This window comes from Cyberlindnera jadinii (genome assembly GCF_001661405.1).
Source record: "Cyberlindnera jadinii NRRL Y-1542 unplaced genomic scaffold CYBJAscaffold_8, whole genome shotgun sequence".
NCBI lineage: Eukaryota > Fungi > Ascomycota > Saccharomycetes > Phaffomycetales > Wickerhamomycetaceae > Williopsis > Williopsis jadinii.
The window spans coordinates 444,581-467,152 of NW_017963659.1; the positions used below are offsets into that span (position 1 = coordinate 444,581).

General features: G+C 46.1%; 16 protein-coding genes across 16 annotated transcripts; 11 read left to right on the top strand and 5 right to left on the bottom strand.

Moving 5' to 3' along the window:
* Positions 1 to 155: 155 nt before the first annotated feature.
* Positions 156 to 1,601, top strand: APE4 (aspartyl aminopeptidase; the record flags this gene model as incomplete). The annotated part of the gene is made up of 1 exon (XM_020212749.1): positions 156 to 1,601. One exon carries the CDS (start codon positions 156 to 158, stop codon positions 1,599 to 1,601), a length of 1,446 nt encoding a protein of 481 aa, XP_020070166.1.
* Positions 1,557 to 3,656, bottom strand: UTP5 (Utp5p). The gene has a single exon (XM_020215252.1). It carries the CDS (start codon positions 3,618 to 3,620, stop codon positions 1,617 to 1,619), a length of 2,004 nt encoding a protein of 667 aa, XP_020070167.1. The 5' UTR covers positions 3,621 to 3,656; the 3' UTR covers positions 1,557 to 1,616.
* A 335-nt stretch (positions 3,657 to 3,991) lies between these two features.
* Positions 3,992 to 4,495, top strand: NCB2 (negative cofactor 2 transcription regulator complex subunit NCB2; the record flags this gene model as incomplete). The annotated part of the gene is made up of 2 exons (XM_020216888.1): positions 3,992 to 4,037; positions 4,101 to 4,495. 2 exons carry the CDS (start codon positions 3,992 to 3,994, stop codon positions 4,493 to 4,495), a joined length of 441 nt encoding a protein of 146 aa, XP_020070168.1.
* A 106-nt stretch (positions 4,496 to 4,601) lies between these two features.
* Positions 4,602 to 5,462, bottom strand: THI80 (thiamine diphosphokinase; the record flags this gene model as incomplete). Its single annotated transcript, XM_020212746.1, has 1 exon — positions 4,602 to 5,462. One exon carries the CDS (start codon positions 5,460 to 5,462, stop codon positions 4,602 to 4,604), a length of 861 nt encoding a protein of 286 aa, XP_020070169.1.
* Positions 5,463 to 5,601: 139 nt separating this feature from the next.
* On the top strand, positions 5,602 to 6,591 carry SPT3 (transcriptional regulator SPT3; the record flags this gene model as incomplete). The annotated part of the gene is made up of 1 exon (XM_020212777.1): positions 5,602 to 6,591. The coding sequence occupies one exon, from the start codon at positions 5,602 to 5,604 to the stop codon at positions 6,589 to 6,591; it is 990 nt and encodes a 329-aa protein (XP_020070170.1).
* Positions 6,592 to 6,613: 22 nt separating this feature from the next.
* On the bottom strand, positions 6,614 to 7,297 carry SPP2 (spliceosome ATPase-activating subunit SPP2; the record flags this gene model as incomplete). Its single annotated transcript, XM_020216490.1, has 1 exon — positions 6,614 to 7,297. One exon carries the CDS (start codon positions 7,295 to 7,297, stop codon positions 6,614 to 6,616), a length of 684 nt encoding a protein of 227 aa, XP_020070171.1.
* A 335-nt stretch (positions 7,298 to 7,632) lies between these two features.
* SHE9 (She9p) lies at positions 7,633 to 8,529 on the top strand (the record flags this gene model as incomplete). Its single annotated transcript, XM_020212273.1, has 1 exon — positions 7,633 to 8,529. A coding segment is annotated over one exon (897 nt), but the record flags the coding sequence as incomplete, so codon positions are not given.
* A 531-nt stretch (positions 8,530 to 9,060) lies between these two features.
* Positions 9,061 to 10,392, top strand: RPT3 (proteasome regulatory particle base subunit RPT3). Its single transcript, XM_020218040.1, has one exon. The coding sequence runs from the start codon at positions 9,107 to 9,109 to the stop codon at positions 10,376 to 10,378; it is 1,272 nt and encodes a 423-aa protein (XP_020070173.1). The 5' UTR covers positions 9,061 to 9,106; the 3' UTR covers positions 10,379 to 10,392.
* A 14-nt stretch (positions 10,393 to 10,406) lies between these two features.
* Positions 10,407 to 11,934, bottom strand: SMP3 (glycosylphosphatidylinositol-alpha 1,2 mannosyltransferase; the record flags this gene model as incomplete). The annotated part of the gene is made up of 3 exons (XM_020213735.1): positions 10,407 to 11,224; positions 11,339 to 11,767; positions 11,820 to 11,934. The coding sequence occupies 3 exons, from the start codon at positions 11,932 to 11,934 to the stop codon at positions 10,407 to 10,409; spliced, it is 1,362 nt and encodes a 453-aa protein (XP_020070174.1).
* Positions 11,935 to 12,222: 288 nt separating this feature from the next.
* Positions 12,223 to 12,947, top strand: MRPL32 (mitochondrial 54S ribosomal protein bL32m). The gene has a single exon (XM_020215253.1). It carries the CDS (start codon positions 12,247 to 12,249, stop codon positions 12,793 to 12,795), a length of 549 nt encoding a protein of 182 aa, XP_020070175.1. The 5' UTR covers positions 12,223 to 12,246; the 3' UTR covers positions 12,796 to 12,947.
* Positions 12,948 to 12,965: 18 nt separating this feature from the next.
* CYBJADRAFT_173646 (flavoprotein WrbA) lies at positions 12,966 to 13,730 on the bottom strand (the record flags this gene model as incomplete). The annotated part of the gene is made up of 1 exon (XM_020216491.1): positions 12,966 to 13,730. One exon carries the CDS (start codon positions 13,728 to 13,730, stop codon positions 12,966 to 12,968), a length of 765 nt encoding a protein of 254 aa, XP_020070176.1.
* Positions 13,731 to 14,453: 723 nt separating this feature from the next.
* On the top strand, positions 14,454 to 15,056 carry CYBJADRAFT_128326 (flavoprotein WrbA; the record flags this gene model as incomplete). The annotated part of the gene is made up of 1 exon (XM_020212759.1): positions 14,454 to 15,056. One exon carries the CDS (start codon positions 14,454 to 14,456, stop codon positions 15,054 to 15,056), a length of 603 nt encoding a protein of 200 aa, XP_020070177.1.
* Positions 15,057 to 15,294: 238 nt separating this feature from the next.
* Positions 15,295 to 16,078, top strand: MIX14 (Mix14p; the record flags this gene model as incomplete). The annotated part of the gene is given in 4 exon segments (XM_020215254.1): positions 15,295 to 15,333; positions 15,409 to 15,527; positions 15,591 to 15,787; positions 15,802 to 16,078. 3 exon segments carry the CDS (start codon positions 15,298 to 15,300, stop codon positions 15,766 to 15,768), a joined length of 333 nt encoding a protein of 110 aa, XP_020070178.1. The 3' UTR covers positions 15,769 to 15,787; positions 15,802 to 16,078.
* Positions 16,079 to 16,431: 353 nt separating this feature from the next.
* On the top strand, positions 16,432 to 18,372 carry CYBJADRAFT_173649 (uncharacterized protein; the record flags this gene model as incomplete). Its single annotated transcript, XM_020216492.1, has 1 exon — positions 16,432 to 18,372. One exon carries the CDS (start codon positions 16,432 to 16,434, stop codon positions 18,370 to 18,372), a length of 1,941 nt encoding a protein of 646 aa, XP_020070179.1.
* A 743-nt stretch (positions 18,373 to 19,115) lies between these two features.
* Positions 19,116 to 20,239, top strand: CYBJADRAFT_168196 (uncharacterized protein). Its single transcript, XM_020215255.1, has one exon. It carries the CDS (start codon positions 19,585 to 19,587, stop codon positions 19,921 to 19,923), a length of 339 nt encoding a protein of 112 aa, XP_020070180.1. The 5' UTR covers positions 19,116 to 19,584; the 3' UTR covers positions 19,924 to 20,239.
* A 94-nt stretch (positions 20,240 to 20,333) lies between these two features.
* On the top strand, positions 20,334 to 22,519 carry MRS6 (GTPase-activating protein MRS6). The gene has a single exon (XM_020215256.1). It carries the CDS (start codon positions 20,671 to 20,673, stop codon positions 22,450 to 22,452), a length of 1,782 nt encoding a protein of 593 aa, XP_020070181.1. The 5' UTR covers positions 20,334 to 20,670; the 3' UTR covers positions 22,453 to 22,519.
* The last annotated feature ends 53 nt before the right edge of the window (positions 22,520 to 22,572 follow it).

Genomic DNA, 22,572 nt, shown 5'->3' on the forward strand with positions numbered 1-22,572 from the left:
CTGTGCCTTTCCTGTCCCTTCGGAGTTTGTCCCTTGGTTTTTTCTCGAAATCAAGCTCGACAAAAACCAACGATAGGACAATCCTGATAACTCTATTTATCCTTGCTTTCTCGCCAATGAACTTATCACTTGCATTGAGACAAAGACAGAGACAAATGGCATACGCACAAGAATTCTTGGACTTTTTAAACTCATCACCAACGCCTTATCATGCAGTCTCCTCTCTGAAAACGAGACTCAGTGACGCGGGCTTCAGAGAGCTCTCGGAGAGAACCTCGTGGAACGGGTTAGTTGAGCGTGGGAACAAGTACTTCGTCACGAGAAACGGCTCCTCCATCATTGCCTTTGCCGTTGGTGGTAAGTGGGCGCCAGGGAACCCGGTTTCCATTGTCGGTGCGCACACAGACTCGCCGTGCTTGAAGATTAAGCCTGTGTCAAAGAGATCAAATGAGGGCTTCATCCAGGTTGGCGTGGAACTGTACGGTGGTGGTATCTGGCACTCGTGGTTCGACTCAGACTTGTCGCTTGGAGGCCGTGTCATGGTGGCTCAAGGTGGGCAATTCGTCCCGAAGTTGATAAACATCCGTAAACCCTTGCTGAAGATTCCAACATTGGCTATCCACTTGGACAGAGACGTGAATACGAAGTTTGAATTCAACAAGGAGACGCAGCTCTTACCAATTGCCGGGTTAGAGAACGCAGCTTCTGTGACATCTGGTGGATGCTGTGGCGGTGACGGAGAACCAAAGATCTCACAGGAGGAGTTCAAGTCTTTGAAGTCGATCATTGAAAGACACAACGAGCAGTTGGTCCAATTGATTGCGAAGGAAGCTGGAGTGGACGTGTCACAGGTTGAAGACTTTGAGCTTCTTCTCTATGACCACAAGGAATCGTGTCTTGGTGGATTGAACGATGAATTCATTTTCAGTGCCAGATTGGACAATCTGACATCTTGTTTCACCGGTACAGAGGGGTTGATCGAGTCCTCTGAAGATCTAAGCCAGGAATCAGGCATTCGTCTTATTTCGTGCTTTGACCACGAGGAGATTGGCTCATCGTCAGCTCAAGGTGCGGACTCAAACTTCCTTCCAAACATCTTGGATAGAATCACCGGTTTGAGTGGCATTCCTGAGAAGGATACAAATGCAGCAATACATACAAAGATCCTGGAATCATCTGCCAAATCGTTCTTCCTATCATCCGATGTGGCCCACGGTGTTCACCCAAACTATGCCTCAAAATATGAATCAAACCATAAACCAAAATTAGGCGAAGGACCAGTTCTAAAGATCAATGCAAACCAACGTTATATGACTAACTCTCCGGGAGTTGTCCTGTTGAAGGAATGTGCTAAAAGGGCCAAAGTTCCATTACAACTATTTGTTGTTCAAAATGCTTCCCCATGTGGTTCCACTATCGGTCCAATCTTAGCTTCTAAAACGGGTATTAGAACTTTGGACATTGGTAATCCAATCTTGAGTATGCATTCTATCAGAGAAACTGGAAGTTCGTCCGATATTGAAAAGGCTGTTAAGCTCTTCAAGAGTTTCTACGACAACTTTTCAACTATCGAGCCAACCATCTTAGTCGATGGCATTTGAAACAGTGATTATATACTAAAGATTCTTCTTACGTTTGTCCTGTTTGGCCTTGAGCTTTGCAATCCTCTTCTTCAACTCTTCCTGTTCATCATCAACTGCTTCTTCCTCGGCCTGTAGTTTATTACCATGCACTTCCTCATCGCTATATCCACCTTCATCATCCATCTCATCGTCTTCTAAATCCTTTTCAACGAGGACCGTGTCGTCCTCTGATTCATCATCACTTGGTCCGTCAATGCTCATGTAACCATCTTCCAATTCACCTTCTTCTTCAATGTAATCATGCTCACCATCGTCTATTAGACCATGGTCATCCAATTCCTCGACGTATTCAACGTCACTATCGTCATACTCCTCATTGTACTGCTCCCCTGCAACATTCTTGTTATATCTTTGCAACTCTTCTTGTGCATACAGAACATCTAATTTACCTTGTAATTCCAACAGTCTAGGCAAGGTGTTTGCCCTTCTGTTCAGAGTAGAGTGTAGAGATGATAACGAGCTTGATAAGTTTGGAATGTTTATCAAAGAGCCACCATGGATGACCATGACCCATTTCACCCAAACATTCAATTGACCTTGACGATTTGTTTGACGTGCAATACGTTCTGCTAGTCTGTCCAGAAGTACAACTGCCAACGATGTATCCAATCTCTCAATGGTGTTTTTCAACACGGTTTCGTCTCTATTACTCAATACAGTCTCCAACAGCGTATGATCATTTGACCTTAAAGCCTGGGTCAGAACAACTGCAAGAGAACCAGCTGTTACACGTGTGTGCTTCTTCTTGGGTGCTGTCTCCAATGTTTGGGTCATTGCTAACTTTTCAGCCAGAGAAGGCCCGTCATCCTCTCTATACTCCAATTCTTCAACTTCCTTGTTATCCAAGAATCTCAAGTTATCACCTGAGGTGACTGTAGCGTTTGCCTCGTTATAATGCTTTGCAGCTGCAACGTCTCTACCGAAAAGTGAGTGGTCCTTTGCTAGAATCTTTGGTTTATCCTTCGTCAAGGTGTAGACATTGTCGTTGCTGTTGTCGATATCAAAGCTGTCGATGGTATCCAGTTGAATTCTTTCAAAGTATGGAATCAGGTTATCCTCCAACCAGGTGATTATCAAGGTGTTGCTGTTCTGTTCCAAAGCAGAGCTTTCGATAGTCAATTGTGATCCATTTGGACGTTGTAGTTTCACAGAACGGTTTGACTGTTTGGAAGGAGCTCCACCTCTTTTCTTCTTAGTAGAGTGGGTTCTCGTGAGCACGTTGTGGAACACTTCGACTATGCCGTCTTCAGTGACTGCACTCAATGTTTCATCTGCGTATGATATGGAGATAACGTTACTCTGGGTGACGAGGACAATAGGTGCCAATTCAGTGGAGTATACGTTGATGAAACGGTCACCCTGGGCAGCAGTGATAAACGTTGAGTTATCAATTGGCAAGACCGAGTGAATTGAAGAGATATGGCCTGGGAATGTCTTCACAACGTCATGAGTCTCGATATCCACTAGATGAATCGTATGTGATGCTAACAACAGATGTGGTTTCCCCTGATGAATCAACGTTGAGACCTTGTTAATTGACTCATGGAATTTGAACTTGTTGTGTGGGCTGCTCTCACCAGTCAGCAAGTTCCATTCTATAACGTTTTGTCCAGCATCAACGGACCAGCCTGTTCCAGTGATTGTAGAAATATGAAAGTCTCTGATGGACGATGAGTATGGATTCACCAACGTGGTTATCACTTCATTCTGCAAAGGTGAATATAGCAGGATAGAGCCTTTGTTCTCACCAATTGCCACCACCAAATTCTCGATATCTTGCTTCCCAGCTGACAGGGACCCCCATTCAATACAAGTGGCCTTGTGCGACTTGTCCAGAGTGAAGGCCTGGGCCAATAACGACGCAGACGACGTTGAATTGGTGGACTGGACACGAATCTTGTGCGTGTCCAGCGCAGTTATCGTGGACACGTAGTACTGTCCATTACCGTTGAAAGCGTTCAAACCAACCAGCGACATATTCACCAGGCAGTTCACTCCAATCTTAGCACTTTGGTTGAATCGCCATGAACTGGTTTCCGTTAAAACAGAAGCGGGCCTTGGACTAAAAATTTTCAAGCTCATCGGATGTGTCCCGTACCGGCTGTTGCGCGTACCAGGGATTTGTGTCCCCTCGGTTACCACGAACTATAAATGCTTAGGTAATCATTCTCCAATGGGGATTACCCTACCTCCTGGAACACAGATGGCTCTGCTTCTGTGGTTTCAAGTGTTTTGATGTTTTTTTTTTGCTGTTGTTGTTGTCTCCTACAACTTTTAAGCGGCTCCTTCGATGTAAACAAAGCACTTCACCGTCAACTGAAACCAATAAGAAACACCTAATTGATAACATGTCAGAATTCGCTAGTGGCAACGAGGAGCTAACGCTACCCAAAGGTGAGTTTGGGGTTTATTTGCTTGTTCTTTCCTCTTCAGATGTGATTCTAACGTCTTACTAAGCAACTGTTCAGAAGATCATATCCGAAGTGCTTCCCTCAGAGTTGACGTTCTCGAAGGAGGCCCGTGACGTTGTGATTGAATGCTGTATTGAGTTCATCATGATTCTTTCTGACCAGAGTAATGAGATTGCTGAAAAGGATGCGAAGAAGACGATAGCGTCGGATCATGTTATTGGTGCGCTTCGAGAGCTTGGGTTCCCAGAGTACATTGAGCCTATTGAGAAGGTGCTTGTTGAGCACAAAGAAGCGCAGAAGGGCCGTGAGAGAAAGAGTAACAAGTTCCAGAACTCTGGGTTCACAGAAGAGGAGCTTTTAAGGCAGCAGGAGGAGCTCTTTAGACAGTCGAGATCGAGGTTACAGAATCAAAAAGGTGATGGTGTTAAAGGCGAAGAGTGAAGGTGTTTCCGTATGGAATCAGAAGGGGGAACGTTCATTCTGGATTGTATATAGTGAGGTTTGCTTACTGAAATCCTGCTCTATCACGTTGTCTCTTTTTAACGCTTCAGTAATGTGCCATTTCCACATTGATGATCAGTTCCTTGTCACATTGAACCACGATTCCATCGGTCCCCACCAGTCTATTACTCGTGCTCACGGACCCCGTTAACGAAGAGTCCCAGTCGATAACGTCCCACTTCAGTCCCTTGGTCGTTAACCTGGTGTCTCCTGCTAATGGTAACAATCCACAGTTGTAAGATTGGAACGTAGTCTTGGTGTAATCAACGTAGTTCAACCCCTTGGGGATCGCAAAGATGAGGTTTGTTCTTGTTAAGAAGAAAATGGGTGAATCTGGGCTCAGCTGGATACGTTTCAACATCACACTGATGGACTGAATGGTATGGTCAAACCTTCCATCAATGGCACCAACCATCAACATCTGCGGACGAGAGGTCTTGTTCAACGAGGAGTGTAATGTCAAGAGTGAATCATAAGTGTCCAAGCTGCTAACATCGAACCTCTCTTGTGCATCAGCGTAGTGATAGTGCACTTCGACGAGATCAATGGCCTTCTGCATATCTGTAGCGTATTGCGTAGATTGCTTGATCACCTCAACACCTTTAGATTCATACCATTGCTTCACGTCTGGCTTCAAAGAGTCCAAGTCTCCAACGATGTAGTCAGGCACCAACGTTGGACTGATGTCATACAGCCTATTGGCGCCCCCATCGGCGCATATCTTCAAGCCATAGGCGTTCCACAAGGATATGAACACATCCCGTGGTATGGTGATCTCCTGGTTCAAGACTATCAGAGCACTATCAGCACCGATATTCGGACTGAATGCCCTGTGTAAGTGAGTCACGTGGCATTGGTCTGGTCTCGGTACGTCAATTGATTCCTCGTTCTCTATCACTTCGCCCATTGTGTGTTCCTTGCCGTAAATTTTGGAAGAGTGCTTGTAGCAGGTGATTGCGCTGAAAACCCGGCAAATTCCGCATAAACCCATCAACATCAACAACATCAACATCAACATCAACAGCGCCAGGGGGAGGAAGACAGCGATGAATGGAAATAACCCTGATAAGTACAAATACCGCATTGAGATCCAGCAGATGATGTTCGTCTCTGGTGAGACGCTTGATCCTCCAGTGCAAACAACGTCCCTGATTGAGGACATTGTCCGTTCGCAGGTTGTTGAGATCATCGTACAGGCCACGAGGACTGCCAACGCCAGAGGTTCCAAGTCCATCAGTGCGGAGGACGTGATCTTTCTGATTCGCAACGACGGTGCCAAGGTGAACAGGCTGAGAACGTACCTCTCTTGGAAAGACGTGAGAAAGAATGCTAAGGACCAGGAGAGTGGTGGTGTTGAAGGTGCTGACCTTATAGACGAGAGCTCATTAGCGACCACTGGGGCCAACGGAGGTGCTGGTGGTAAGAACTCTGCAGACATGATGAAGATGAAGAAGTCCAAGATCAGGCTACCTTGGGAATTGCAATTTATGTTCTCAGAGCAGCCTCTAGAGGACGAAAATGATGAGTTGAACGACGAAGAACGTGAGGCCACTTTGGCGTCCTTGAAGAGGTTGAAAATGGCTGATGATAGAACCAAGGGTATGACGAAGGATGAGTATGTGCACTGGTCTGAGTGTAGACAGGCCTCGTTCACTTTCAGAAAGGCGAAACGGTTTAGAGAATGGGCAGGATTTGCACATTTGGCAGACGGTAAGCCGAACGACGATGTTGTTGATATCCTGGGATTCTTGACGTTTGAAATAGTGTGTTCCTTGACTGAAGAGGCCCTCATAGTTAAGCAGGAGCAGCAGATGATTGCAAAGACCTCCACCACGATAAACACGACGAGTTTAGCCACACCGTCAAACGATAAGAAGAGAAAGCACCTGTTTGATGGTCCAGATGAGGCCATCCACCCATTATCCCCAGACCATATAATGGAAGCCTGGAGAAGATTACAGAGGATATCACCCAGTCACAAGTCCTTGAGGAACTACGGAGGTGGCAGACTGCTAAGCAGGACCAATGTTATATAGACACACACCTTGTTCCATTGCTTTATCGTTCTCTGTATGAATTATCAACTCTTTTCGGACTATGCTCCCTTTCCCTGTTATTCTCCTTATACACTTGGCCAGTTTGTCTATTTACAAGCTTTATAGGTAAATAAGTCTTGTCATTGAAGTCAGCAACATCATCTTCGCCTCCAAGGTCCTTAGCACCAAGCCCTAAGTATAGCGTTCTCCTCTTTGACGTTGTCTTCTTATCACCATCATCACTTCCTTTCCACCCCATTCCTCGGAGCATGGCAGCACCAAACTCTTCCACGGGTATTTCCTCGTACTCCTCTAGCGTTGTAGCCTCGCCAGTGATATTCTCAACCTCTTTCTTCATAGCAGGCTGAGATTCCCTATGCTGTGCACCATCATTCATGTTGATGCCGTACACCAGCTTCTTCTCCTCCGGCAACTTATTCTTCAACTGTTCGAGCTTCTTGATGTACGTGTTACCACAGCTAGGTATCACGAGCTCTTTACTAACCTCCACAGGCGGTCCCTCGGATTCTGTGTAGGCTTGACCTTCAGTATCAACAACATCAATCGCTATGGCCTTGTCGGTGTCTTCCTCGTCCTTTGAGCCAAACGCATTGGCCTTGGCTTGAGGCTTGTTGTGCTTCTTCAGAGAGAATCCAAGCTGCTTAGGCTGGCTCTTTGTATCCTTCTTCAGCGAGAATCCCTTCATCATCGGTGTGCTGAGCTAGTGCTCTACCGAGCCAAAGGGGAAAGCAGTGCGAGAACAAAACTTTTCCCCGCGGTGTAAACAAACATCAACACCTTCAGGAAGAAACACCAATTCCAGACAGGGAAGTCTCAGAAATGCTTAGTACTGGTGTGCTGATACGGCGGTGTACATGTTCGAAGCCTGTGATACTTCAAATAGCTCAGCATAGACACCTGACTAGCACGTTGTCGCTGTTGAACAAGGTGCCGGATAAGAACCCGGGTGTTGATAAAGCCAAAGGTGATGGTGATGGTGATGTTGGTGGTGAGGCCAGGGACAAACAGGCCGGTCCTGTGGATGAGTATCTCAATTCTCTAAGACCGAAACTGGATAAAGCGCACGCGCTGTACCAGTCCACCAGAAGGAAGACCCACCAGTTTGTTGATGCTGTTAAGCTGCACTATGCTAAGGCTAAGCAGTCCATCAAGGATGCTAATGTTAAGCTTGCACAACAGGAGAAGGAGCTTGCCACTTATGACTTCAACGAGGACTTCACGAGCGATCGGGTCAAAGCAGGTGAACATTCCAAAATTGAAGGGCTACCAAGTGAGCGTGAGAGGAGAAGGAAGTTATGGGCAAAGAAGCTTGATCTCTATATGGATTCCCTCCAAGAGACCATATTCACAGCGACGAGGGCTTTGAACGACGTTACGGGCTATTCCTCGATTCAGAAACTGAGACAGAGCATCGATGCCCTAGAGAAGGAGCTCGAAGCTTCGAAGCTGGCGTTCAAGGATGCCAAACAGGCTTACGATTCGGCAATTTCCAAGAGGTTGGAATCCCAGAGAGAGGTCAATGAGCTACTACAGCGGAAATCTACCTGGACGCCAGCTGACCTTGAGAGATTCACAACGCTGTATAGGGACGACCACATCAACTCTGCCAATGAAAAGGAGACAAAGATAGCGATGGATTTGGCAGAGCAGAGACAGGAGGAGCTCTACGACAAGCTATCCAATGCGATCTTGACCCGTTACCACGAGGAGCAGATTTGGTCTGACAAGATCAGAAGAACCTCAACATGGGGGACATTCGCATTGATGGGTGTGAACATCATCCTGTTCCTGGTGTTTCAGCTGGCCTTAGAACCTTGGAAGAGAAGAAGGCTGGTTGGCAATTTTGAATCAAAGGTCCAGCAAGTGTTGGACGAGAACTCCAAGAACCAAAACGAGAAACTGGACATTATGACTGAAAAGATGGAATCGTTAAAGCAGAGCGACATCCAAGGATTCCAGATGATTGAAGAAGGCATCTGTGAAGAGGTAACTGATGATATCGATGATCTATTCGTAACGCCACCAATCATCCAAGAACTACCACTACCATTGGAGCTACAGTGCAACAACTACCTGTATATGCTAAAGGCACTGTGGGATAAGATCGTGGAACCATTTAGAGAACCATGGCTGTTGATAACCAACAGGGAACTTGGTAGTTTGACGATCCAAAGGGAAGAATTGCTCTCTGTTTTAACTGTCTCACTGGTCCTTGGAACTATCCTTGGAATGGTGATATAGACACACGTGTAAATAGACATTTCTAGCATGATATATGTATAAATAACAACACGTAATAGGCCACCATGTATATATAGCAGTTGTAGTTGGATCTGGATAGATCACGTGCCATATCACGTGGCTACCTCGGAACTCCACACTCTTCCGGGAAGAGCATAGCGGTGGCGGCGAGGAAACAACAACACCAACAACAACACCAACAACACCACCACCATCAACACCAACTAGGCCTGTTTTATTTATCATTCAGGCAATGGAAGAACTCGGGATCCAGCCTTCACCGGCTCCAACGGCGGACAAGTCAAAGCTCGAATCGCTGTTCATATCGAACAACACCAACTTGAGCAATAACAACAGTAACAACACAGCATCAGATATATACCTCAAGTTGAAGAAGTTGGAGAAGGAGTATGAGCTCCTATGTCTTCAGGAGGACTACATCAAGGACGAGCAACGTCACTTGAAGAGAGAGCTGGTTAGGGCTCAGGAAGAGGTTAAAAGAATACAGTCTGTTCCGTTGGTTATAGGCCAGTTCTTGGAACCAATTGATCAAAACGTTGGTATAGTTTCATCGACAACTGGCTCGAACTACGTTGTGAGAATCCTATCGACGTTGGACAGAGAGCTACTGAAATCATCTGCTTCGGTAGCACTACACCGTCATTCAAATGCGCTAGTTGATATCTTGCCACCAGAGGCGGACTCGAGTATTGCCATCTTGGGTGACGGTGAAAAGCCAGATGTCACGTACGCTGACGTTGGAGGATTGGATATGCAAAAGCAGGAGATCAGGGAGGCTGTGGAGTTGCCATTGACACAGGCCGACCTCTACAAACAGATTGGTATTGATCCACCAAGAGGTGTGTTGCTCTATGGACCTCCAGGTACAGGTAAGACGATGTTGGTCAAGGCCGTTGCTAATAGCTCCACGGCATCCTTTATTAGAGTGAACGGTTCTGAATTTGTGCAAAAATACTTGGGTGAAGGTCCACGTATGGTGCGTGACGTTTTCAGACTCGCTAGAGAAAACTCACCTTCAATTATCTTTATCGATGAAATTGATGCCATCGCAACAAAACGTTTCGACGCCCAAACGGGTGCTGATCGTGAAGTGCAGCGTATTCTTTTGGAGTTGTTGAACCAAATGGATGGTTTTGACCAGACATCCTCTGTTAAAGTCATTATGGCTACAAATAGAGCTGATACTTTGGACCCTGCGTTGTTGAGACCAGGACGTTTGGATAGAAAGATTGAATTCCCATCTTTGAGAGATAGAAGAGAGCGTCGTCTCATCTTCTCCACCATTGCTTCTAAGATGTCCCTCTCTCCAGAGGTTGATCTCGACTCGTTGATTATTAGAAACGACCCACTTTCAGGTGCCGTTATCGCTGCAATCATGCAAGAGGCTGGTTTAAGAGCAGTGAGAAAGAACAGATATGTCATTCTACAAAGCGACTTGGAAGAAGCCTACAGCTCACAAGTGAAGACTGGCAGTGAAGTTGACAAGTTTGAATTCTACAAATGAGAATATAATGGAATGATTTGTGGAGTGTTCAAATACCATACACAACCTTGTAGATGTCAATACCTGGATGGAACGTTCTCAAATCTGAAATGTCAAAATGATCCATGTCCAAGTGCCATTTATAACTCCAAACGAGCTCGAGGTTGAGGTGTTCATTGTCAATGGATTCCAGAAGTGGTAGTGAAGAACGCGGTGTTATCAAAAGCGTATCCTGTAATTGTGCCAATGTAGACACGAGTTGATCAACTTCACATCCCATTAGATCAATCAGTAGATCTCCAAACTCGTATGGAGGCACTTGAGTTGCAATTGTCAAGTCCTCGTTCCCCAAGAGCCATGTTGGTGGTGAATATGTCCTCCACCAGACTTGCGAACCGTGGTAGCCCGTTTTATAAAGCTGATCCAATGACTCAATAACACCTCTTTGGTGTAGTGAACCCATAACTATACCCAGAGCTATGTTGAAGATACACCATAGAGTCATAATCAATTCGACAAACCTTGGTGTTTCGAAGTTTGTGAAGTCAATACAGATGCAGATGAGAGGTACCAGTGGTGTAAGGAACCTGAGTTCTTGATGTGGCACAATGGAAAGAAACAGCAGCCCTGAAAAGATTGACAGGTATGGTATGGAGGCCTTGTAATGGTTTCTAAAGAAGAATGGGATGATAGCCGGTCCAATGATCTGGGGGAGGTTCACCAAGATGTGTGTATACCTTGGGTGTAATCCATGTCTGGCAAGGTTCTCCACCTGAGAGTTGTATATCAGGTTGTTCAATGGAGTGATGACATACTCATCTGACTGGAATAGCACAGTGTCGAAGTATATCAACACCAATGATGTCACTATGGTTGATGCTATCAACAGCAGAAATGACAGCTTGAACCTTAGGAATCTCTTTATCAGGGTAAGCATTGGGAATATGAGAAACGATAGGAACGTTATCCTATTGAACGTACCAATGGCAATTAGAGCTCCCATCAGCAGAGAGACTCTGTAGTGTGGGTATTTGACTTTCGACTTCTCACTCTGTCTTAACAGATGGATCAGGCACAGTGTCAGCAGTAACACCTGGGTCTCGATGGAGTTTGAGAAAGTGTGCGATTGATACGTCCAAGTGATGTATGACGTAAATATGAAGAAAAGGGTCTTCGAAACCTCTTGTTTCGTCTCGCAGAGTATACTCGTGGCGATCTGCACCGTTATGAAGTAAGTTGTGACCAGTTGTAGACGAGCCATATACATCAATGCCAGAGGCCTAAAGTGTAGCCAGTGTTTGTTCAGCCATAGCAGGGGTCCATACACAAGGTAGAGTAGTGAAATACTTCTACTGGGGCTTGCTGGATCGAATTCCCACGGTATATTCGTAGAATAGTTCAACAATTGGTCTATATTGAAAGGTTAGTGTTTGCGTGGTGATAATTGAATCATTATACGTACGTGTTAGTACCTCTAGCGATTGGAAATGTTCATCCGGATGGATGTACGATGGCTCCAGCGCAAAGAACAGCACTGCTATGTAGCTCAAGTAGTGTACAACCTTCCAATTGACCATGGTGAACCCCCTGTCTTCTACCTTTAATTAGTAAAGGCATCAAGCTGAGCTGCGAGCGTGAAGAATCTCCAACTTTTGGGCCCGTTCCGAAAATCGGTAAGAAACACATATGCTTACGTAATCAAGATTCTTCTCTGCTTACGTAATCCCAATTACTCTCTGCTTATGTAATCCAAATATACTCCAAAGGGGAGGAATTTTTCACCACTGGGCGCTGTTTTCCTCGATGAAAAGTTTCTTTCTTCGAACCGGTTCCATCGAGGCAGAACAAACAACGAGGAGGGTTTACACGTGCTTTCTTCTCTATTACAAATGTCTCTTAGCATCAACCTTGGAAAGCTCGCTGCTGGGCTGAGCTTCCCACGTCTTCCTGAGATTAGAGTGACGATACCTAATCCGTTTGTATCCACAACAAGCACTTCGAACGCTGTGCAAGCTTCGCCAGACTTGCAAAGACGCTTACAGGAGTACTTGGAGAACAGACCTGTTGAGGAGTCGTTCTTCATTGACAATGGGCTGCTGAGAGCTGTTCCTAAGAAGAAAGTGACCTACAACAGAAAGAGACAGAGACAGTTGAAGCCAACCTTAAAACAGCTTCCATACCTCCACCACCTGAACCGTTGTCCATCGTGTGGACACACCAAAAGGGCAAACACCCTGTGCATGCACTGTGTGCTACAGATCAAGAACCTGTGGAAGCAAGATTCCAAGGGGGAGAGCGAGATCGTCGAGCAGGTGCTGGATCCAGTTGATAAGAAGGTGTTGTACCCAGGCAAGAAGCAGACCGAGTATGAGAAGGAGCTGGAGAAGAAGGAGTACGTTTTGCGCCGCTCAAGAAGCTTACCACTGTCTAGAAAATGAGTCCAAGCACTCGGCGAAGAAAGCATCTATAGGAGAGGCATATAGCTAACAACATGTATATAGCACTAGTGTTACACTTATTCACGCGTAGACGGGACTTGTACCACGCAAAATGACAGGAAAATGTTCATATTATACGGATTACACTGAAAAGATTAATGTATACGTCGTTACATGATAACGCAGCACTTGGAACCCTCGGTCTTCTCCTCCTTGGCAGGTTCTGAGGCTCTAGCAGCTTCGGCTGTCTTCTTAACACTCTGTGTAGCCTTCGTGGCCTCCTCCTTTACAGGCTCGGCAGACACAGCTGCCGTCGAGGTGGAAGGTGTTGAGATGTACTTCTTCACTATTCCGTAAAAGGTTTCACCTTGGATGAATGCGATTTTCTTTTCAAGCTCGGAGGGCTGTCTGGAGCCGTCGCTGCCTGCGTAGGCACCGGCACCCCATGGAGAGCCACCATGGGGCTCCTCCAAGTTCGTCAACTGGCCAAACGAGTTCTTGTAGCCCAATGGCACGTAGATCATACCGTGGTGGGAGAACAGCGACAGAGAGTTTCTGATCGTCACCTCTTGTCCACCGTTTGGAGAGCCCGTGGAGACAAAGAGACCGTATGGTTTACCGTGGAGCGCACCGCTGGCCCACAGGCCACCTGTAGCGCCCCAGAAGGACAGGAATTGCGCTGGCACGGTACCGAATCTCGTTGGAAGGCCAAACAGGAACGCATCGTACTGTTGCAAGGTGTCGACAGAAGCAACTGGGATGTCTGCTGGCTTTGCTGGCGCGTGGATGAGGGTCAGCACTTCCTCGTTCAGCGTCTCTGGCACCTGGAAGATGTCGGCCTCTCCGCCGGCCTGGACAATACCCTGTTGTACCTCTTTGGCCAATTGTGTGACGTGGCCGTAAGTCGAGTACTGGATGATAGCGATCTTAGCCATGGCGTCCTCTAGTCTGCTCGCTGCGTGGGATTTGGTACTATGCTGTGCCGACTAGTTTGGCGAAAGAAGAGGGATAACCCACAATTGATATAAAAGAATCGGGGCCCAAGCAGGACACACAACTCAAGACAAGACAAGCACGAAAAAAAACACCAGACAAGCTGCAAACTTGTCAGTTGCACCGCTAAATGGCTGTATAACCTGGTGCAATCACCGCCTGTGTCGATTATTAAACATGCAAGTCCAATTTGTAATGTCCTTAGTCATTGATTGCATGTCCCGCCAAACAGCGCACACCACCGCCTACGAGCTGAAACCCACAGCTACCGGGCTGCGCGCGCCATCATGCACAGTAAGCATTTGTAAGTAAATTTGTCAGAAAAGGATAAGCCCGCGCTGTTTGTCTGGACATGTCCCGAGCAGGATGACGAGATTTAGGTGGTGAATCTTACAATGCGTTCGTACACGGAGGGTGCTGCCTCACGCTGGGAGCCAATTGTCTGGGAGGACTTGGACAGAGTGGCTCGTGTGTGGTTTCCAGCGTGGGAAAAAGAAACCCACCGCAGCGGGAGAGGGAAAAGACACGAAGCGAGGGAAAGGACATTCTGTATAAATAGAAAACGGTTTGTCCCAACTTTTTTGTGTGTACTTGAGGGTTTGTCCTGTACTTCAATTCTCGTTCCTGATCATCTCAGATAGAGTTCTTCTATAACTATACACACCATGGCTCCAAAGGTTGCAATTATCATCTACAGTTTGTACCACCACGTTGCACAGCTGGCAGAGGCTGAGAAGGCCGGTGTTGAGGCCGCTGGCGGTGTCGCTGACATCTACCAAGTGCCAGAGACGCTCGATGATGCCACGTTGAAGCTCCTCCACGCGCCAGAAAGACCAAACTACCCAATTGCTACTCCAGACACATTGACCCAGTACGATGCCTTTTTGTTTGGTATTCCAACTAGATTCGGTAACTTCCCAGCACAGTGGAAGGCCTTCTGGGACTCCACCGGTGGCCTCTGGGCTAGTGGTGCGCTTTACGGTAAGATCGCCGGTGTCTTTGTCACCACCGGTACCCCAGGTGGTGGTCAAGAGGTTACCGTTTTGAACTCCCTTTCGGTGTTGGCCCACCACGGTATCATCTACGTGCCATTGGGTTACAAGAACACATTCGGAGAGTTGACAAACTTGGAGGAGCCACACGGTAGTTCTCCATGGGGTGCCGGTGCCTACGCCGGTGGTGACGGTTCAAGACAACCAAGCAAGTTGGAGTTGTCCATTGCCACTACCCAGGGTAAGGTGTTTTACGAGACTGCCCAAAAGTTCTAACAGTCTTATCCTTTAATATCAAGAGGTTATTTTCAATAAACGGTTTAATTGAATGATGAGAAATTGATAAGTATGTAGTTGGCTTAGTACATTAGTGGTTTAACCAATGGGGTGTTATGAGCCCCGAGCTATGGGAATGGACGGAGCCAAAATTGAAACTCGATCGAGAAAGTTTCAAACCTCATCTCTTCCACATCAAAAGGCTCAAGGACACACGGCCTTATAGAGAACCAGACGTAAAATGAGTGAAATACTAGACCAACTGCTCATGGAAGATGTATGTATTGCTCATGATAGCACGGCCGTTACTTAGCTTGGGTCTAACTCTCCGCTGGACTTGCGTTCCAACTAGATTGCCAAATACTGTCCCCAGCCATTTGTTCAATATCACCAGTGTATTTCACAGAACCATGAGAATCCAATGAACTGTTTGGAGAAACAGCAACAACTAGCATCGTGTATCAAGAAAGAGTGAGTTTGCAACTGTTGATTGTGGTAGAACAAGCATGCGTACTAACACACTGCGAAACAAAGTGTTCCAGCTTTCCAAAAGATCATGGTGCAGTGTAACGACATCATGATTAAATACCAGACGTGTCTGCAGTCAAACCTCGAGAAACAAAGCGTATGTCTACCGCTGTTGAAAGACATCAGGGAGTGTGCATCTGGCTGTGTTGACATGCACACCACCTCTATGAATGAGTTGAAATGAAGCACCCGTCCCCATGCCATGGACTCCATGCCATGGACTCCATGCAACTGATGGAGAGGGCATCCATTGCTGGAGGCACACACCCGGACACCGCGAAAACACCCAGACATCCCAAAAACCCGCTGAGAATGCCGAGGAAGTTGGCCAAATCACATTCCATAGTCGTTTCTTTCTCTTATCATTCCCTGTAGTTGGACACAACAAACAACAACAAAACGTACAGACAACATATGCCAAAACGCGGGAAACGAAGGACTAAAAAGGACAAAAAACGCTCCCCCTCCCCCCTCCAGCTGTTGAAGTTAACGGGCAAGCCGCTCACACTGCGTAGATTTCTCCCTCTATCTGGCGAGGTTTTTTTTAGTCTCTTCTCTCTCCAGTCGCAGTGCTTTTAAAAGGTTCAAAGGAGGAATAAGCTAAGGCCATCACAAAAATTTTTACCACCTCAGCCTTCCACGCCGGAACGACCAAAAAAACTAACCACGCTGAAACTCTAACCTGTTCAGATCACAAGACCAACTTCCGTTCAGTTCCAGTATCCATCGCTGAGTGTTGTTGTGTTGTTGTTCGCTGACACTCACTTGTCCCCCCCCCTTGATAGAGGATCTGCATCACATTCCGATAGTGCTAAGCTCATCGTCTCGCCAGTGGCATTGAAATACGATGGCCACGCACGGAACGGTTTCTCCAACGGTTCCAACGATTCTGTTGAACTCGAACAACAACTCATTCTCATCGCCTTCAACGGCGACACATTCTCGATCCCAGACGCCAACTTTGAGATCGGTATCGATTGACCCCAGAGGTAGAACATTGTCACCGCATTCGAAGGCAAATGGTGGCACATCGGCCCTTAGTCCTGGTAATACAGGGGGTACTTCAACTCCGAAAAGCAAAGCTCTGGAGAAGGAAGCAACCTACAGGGATATCTTTGTCACGATAAATGAAGGGACACTGAAGGCTAAGACACAGACACTCAAGCCATCGGTGTCGTTCGACACTGTTTCCGTGAGCTATTCCAAAGATGGCCGTGAGGATTTCCATTTATCTAGTGATGACGACGATGACGCCAATGACGAGTTTTCCCCGGAAGGTAGAGGAAGACCAAACTTCAGCAAGGATAGATCACCTTCACCGTTCAGTGGCGGCCGTTCACCTTCACCAGGTGGCAGTCTGTTCTCTCAGTGTGCCATTGAAAGATCGGCTGGTATACAGTTCGATTCCAGAGGCTTCAGAATCGATTACCCTTCCCACAGTGCGGTCACAAAGGACTCATACACACGTACTTCAGAGCATCCGGATTACATGGAGTATGTCAAGACGAACCTGGGGAGAACCCTACTGGTTTACATCTCAGGAAGAAGACATACGTGGGTGTGTTTGGATTATGTCATTGCCAAACTACTTCGAGATGGTGACCACCTTGTTGTGATTAGTAGGATTCCTTCGGCTTTCAAAGATGGCTTGGTCAAAGATCACCATTCTGGTGAAGTGGACTCAGCTCCGTTCAACGCCAAATCTCAAAGGATTCAAAAATACATCAAGTGTCTGCTAAAGGGCAACCCAATTGTGAAAATCACAGTGGACCTGTACTTGGCACGTACCACTATGGGTGTTATCAACGAGGCGATGCATATTTACTATCCTAGCATGATTTGCGTTGCTCAGAAGCCCAACTTCAGATTCTCACAGTCTTCTCATTCTTGGTCAACTTCAAGAATGTCCGCAAGGCTCTTTAAGAATTCACATATACCTTTGGCGATTGTATCTTCGATGAAGATGAACAAATTCGAAGTTGAGTTATTCAACAGTATATCTGAAAAGAACGATTGGCATTTAGAAAATGCCGAAGCGTTGAAGATTAAACTACAACTCCTCAATGCTTCTTCCACGCCGAGTGCGTCTTTTGTATCGCATTCTACAAAAGGCTACCAAAGCGATACGAGTGACATTGAATCTGACGATGATAACGAGAAAACCGATAGCTCCTCGATGACTAGTGATGATTCAAGTATTCTGTCCGATCCTGAAGATGAAGTTCAAAGGGTATTGAACGAATTCCAAGAGTCTTTAACATCTTATATGGATAAAAGTGACAAGTCCAAGATCAAGCCGACAACCTTTATCGATCGCTTGAACAAGTTGAGTGATGCCAGTGGTGTTTTAAGTGCTCAACTTGAAGAAATCTCTCAGAGTGAAAGAGGTGATGAGCTTGTTCGTACTGTTACCATGATGCCACAGATGGTGAAACAAAAATCGATGTTGGATGTGTTAGAAACAGATGCTGGTGTCTCCAATAAGATCAAATCGCAGCTCATGGGCAAAACATCTTCACAGCCGACTTCGATCAAGTTTGACAGTAATGCGTTGAGTCCTCGTGGCTCGAAGCACCTTTCGCCCTTGAGGAAAGTCCAAACCACACTGATTTCACCAAGTAGTTCACAGCGTCGTCATAGCGCACATGAACTGGAACCTATGAGATCGCATCAAGTGATGTCCAAGAGCTTTAGTGAAACCAAAGTCCCAACGATGAATGAAAAGAGCGATGAAGATGATAAAAAGGTGAAGCGCCGTGGATTTTTCAAGAAGATTTTTGGTAAATGATTCAACGATACCATTCACGTTGCAGCTGCTGAAGATGGCTTGGAGATCCACTGGTGATACGAGCTGAAATATCATGAGTGATTCACGTGAAAACCTTCTACATACATATTTTTATACGTCTTACACAACATGACGATCAGGAAAGTACTCAAAACTACATAGAATACAGCTTGCATACATATTTACAACATAGACGAGAAACAGCATTCCGGTAAATAACGATCTTTGTACTGTTGGCCTGAGCGGCAACTGTGTGACCTTCCCATTGCCATCACTTTTCTGTTGCCGGTTTTGAGGGAGTATGGGCACTCAGAAGAGGCACTGTAGAAATGTGTCAAAACGATGAAATCCGGGGAAGAAAGCACAATGTGGTGGCCACAACAAAAGAGATGATAAATCCACTCTCTGTTCTCTATATCTCTGGAAGGAGCTCCGCCTGGTTGGCGCCTGCAAACCCCCTGCCAAAGCCTGTCAAAGCCTAACAACGCCTGCGAAAGCCTCTTGGTGCCTCTTGCCTGGTAGCCGGTGATCAACAAAGATTTATCTCCTCGGGCCCGTTCCGGTGATTCTGCAGAGCACGGGCCGCTGATTGCCACGCTCAGAGTAACCAGCACCAGCCCAGACGAGCCTACGCGTGTAGGCTCCAGCCAAAGCCAAGTTACAATTGGAGGTGGGGAGCTATATATTGATGGACACTGTAGATATGAGGAGATCACCGCCGCGTCATGGAGTTAACCATCTGTGTGTGATGTTCCTTTAGAATGTCGTGTGTCCAACAGGGTTAGTGCTACATGTTCGACATTATAGAGAGCCCTGAGCTGCCCAATCCCTCCTTGCCCATCCTCTTCCTCCTCCACCGACACCCCTGTGACCCTAACATACGCGGGCGCACATGAAATAAAGGTGTGGAGGACCGGTATAAGGGGGTGTACACTCGACATCTGGGGGTGCTCGTTGTGGAGAGTTGAGTGGGCCTGCACGAAATAATTTGTGAGAATGCTTCTGAACCGGGACATGCGGTGGAGATATCTAGACCTCTCTCTGATTCTATTTGAAATTCTCCAATGTATATAACGCTCTAATTTCCATCTTTTTTTATTTTTCTGTGGCTTTTATCATCAACACGTCTATTTCTGCTAATCGCCCTGGGTGGAGGTGTGCTTATCTATCAACTGAATTCGTAATACACCATCTCAAAGAAGCGCACACGATATGTCATCCGCATACAGAAGATCTCTACTCACGCTACAAAGGCTTGCTCAAAGACAGTACACGACAGCAACGGCACACACTGTTGTCGAACCGGCAGTTGACGCTGTTTCGAAGAGCAGCAGTGCAAGCAGATTTGGCGGTGCAGTTGGGGGGTTCCTAGCTGGAATAAGCGTCACTTCGGGCGCTGTCTATTTCTACTTGGTGAACCAGTACAACAACAGCAACGAGCTGGTTGTGAGAGACGTTCTGTCGCTGGCCAGAAGTGTCCGTATCTTGGAGGAGCACGTCAGGGCACTGGAACAACAGGCTGGCACTACTCAGACTGTTGTAACGAAATGAAGACAGGAGAGGGAGAGAGCTGAGAAGGGCGCGGGCTAACCGGTCTCGCCGTTCATTATTTATACTATTTTATTCTTTATATATTAGCATTCAACAGAGCAAGGGTGAGGGTATCGGTTTCAACAGCAACCCCATCATGTCTGTAGAAATGGTTGATCAGTTGGTTCCTCGTGTATTGTGCTATCATCGCTTAGGGATTACGTCATCTGTAATGGAGTGTTTTTCCAGTTCCACGCACAACCACAGAAACGGGAAAAGGAAGACCGTTTTTTCCCGGTTTAACTCCCCAAGAACAAAAAAAAAGCTCAATGCCGCCATAGAAAAGGAAAAAATAAAGACGAAAACAACGGGAAAAAAAAACAAAGAACGTTGGCCCCGTTGCTGAGTAACACAAATTTTTACATTGAAAAAAAAACGCTAAATTTGGTTTTCTTTGAATTTGGATACAACAAGAAGAAACAATCCAGTGTACAAAACCAAAGAGGAAAACCACCAAAGAACTGAAGCTAGCTGAATCTCTGCTTGAAACACGTATAGATTGAAGGCTTCTTTTGTTAATCGTTGACAGATTTGGATACCAGCATCGCCTTATCTTCCATTCTAATCCATCCATTCGAACGCGCGTTTGTGGTTGGTGGCTATCTCGATTGATATTTCTATTGTTGTTTTCCCATTCATTCATTCCCACTAGTTCTCTGAAGGCTCTAATTTCTAGTCTGCTGTGAAATTGTGCAAAGTCTTTCCACTATGAGCATCCGTAGACCGTCGATGGCTGAGAGACGTTCGTCTATGACGCAGGAAGGCTCGTTGAGGCCCCCGGTGGTTCCCCATTTGGCAGGTTTGGAGAAACCGCTGCCGGAAACCGTTCCAGAGGCGTGCGACGTTGTTATCGCTGGTACCGGGTTGACTGAATCGATACTGGCGGCGGCTTTGGCGTGGCAGGGCTCGTCTGTTTTACACATCGATGCAAATGACTATTATGGCGACACCACGGCTACGTTGACTATCGATCAGCTGAAGACATGGGTGGAGAGGGTCAACAAGGGAGAAATAAAGGGCTACCAAGATGCCGTCTTGTACATTCCAAGAGGTAACGAGTTCAAATCTAAAGACTTTGGTATAGATTTGACCCCGAAGGTGCTGTTCTGTAAGAGTGACTTGTTATCATTGCTCGTTACTGCAAGGGTTTACAAATATTTGGAGTTCTTACCTCTGAGTTCGTTCCATTTCTTTGAGAATGACAATTTCGAAAAAATGACAAGCACCAAGCAGGACATCTTTACCAATCAGACTTTGTCTTTGGCAACAAAGAGATCGCTGATGAAGTTCATCAAGTTCTCGTTGGATTGGGAAAGCCATCCTGATGTTTGGAGTCCATATAAAGATGCGTCTATTGAGACCTTCTTACAGGAACAATTCAAGTTGGAAAAGGCTCAGATCTTTGAGTTAATCTTTTCCATCGGTCTATGTAACAATAACGAAACACACACACCAGAGGCATTGGCTAGAATAAAGAGATATTTGATCAGTTACGACGTTTATGGCAATTTTCCTGTGATGTATTCGAAGTATGGTGGAGCAGGTGAAATCTCACAGGGATTTTGCCGTAGCGCTGCTGTTGCTGGTGCAACTTACAAGTTGAACACCAAGTTGGTGTCATTTGACCCAAAGACCAAAATTGCACAGTTATCAGATAACTCATGTGTCAAGATTAACGAACAGATTATAATATCTCCATCACAGGCTCCAACGGATTCCAAATTCCTGTCCAAACAAAACTATGAAATTCAAAGACTCACTGTTATTGTGAAGAAAGACTGTACGCAATGGTTTCATGATAATGAATCCGCAGCAGTTGTTGTCTTCCCATCGGGCTCTTTGGAATCCAATAACAAACAAGCGGTTCAAGCCATCATAATGGGAGAAGGCAGTGGAATAACAGCAAAGGGCACCTGTGTTTGGTACATGAGTACCATTGAGACGGGCAAAAGAGGTCGTGATGATTTGGAGGCTGCGTTAAAAGCCATGGAGGGGTCTATTCTCAGAGAGAGTTCCGATTTGGATACGCAGGACTATTTCGACAACGCTAACGGCATGTTGAACTCTGTTAAGTTGGGGCAATCCTTCAAAGACTTTGTTCCAAAGGAGAAAATCCAATACATTTTGAAGTTTTACTATATTCAATTTACTTCAATACCGCACGCTGGTGTTGTGAATCCGAATCTCTATAGGAAGAACTCTGTTCACGTTGAAGATGACGTTGATGCTCCAGATAGAGGTGTTATTTACTCGTCTTTGCCCTCAAGTGAAATATCATACGACGGTATCGTTACAGCTTCGAAAATCCTCTACGAGAAGGTTGTGGGGTCTGATGATGACTTCTTCGACGTTGATTTCGAAGACGATGACGACGAAGGTTCTATAGCCAACAACTTGGAGTCTGCCATTGCAGAGGATGACGATGATGACGAACACATAGTTGAGCCTGGTGCTGCACCTGTGGAGTTTGCTGAAGATATGGAGTTATAATAGCTGTACTGAATACCCTTATAAATACTACTACTACTACTACTACTACTACTACTACTACTACTACTACTACTACTACTACTACTACTACTACTACTACTACTACTACTACTACTACTA

Excerpts from the sequence above, each read along its gene's own strand:
- RPT3 (XM_020218040.1), top strand. The coding sequence starts at position 9,107 with ATGGAAGAACTCGGGATCCAGCCTTCACCGGCTCCAACGGCGGACAAG.
- MRPL32 (XM_020215253.1), top strand. The coding sequence starts at position 12,247 with ATGTCTCTTAGCATCAACCTTGGAAAGCTCGCTGCTGGGCTGAGCTTC.
- MRS6 (XM_020215256.1), top strand. The coding sequence starts at position 20,671 with ATGAGCATCCGTAGACCGTCGATGGCTGAGAGACGTTCGTCTATGACG.
- CYBJADRAFT_168196 (XM_020215255.1), top strand. The coding sequence starts at position 19,585 with ATGTCATCCGCATACAGAAGATCTCTACTCACGCTACAAAGGCTTGCT.
- UTP5 (XM_020215252.1), bottom strand. The coding sequence starts at position 3,620 with ATGTCGCTGGTTGGTTTGAACGCTTTCAACGGTAATGGACAGTACTAC.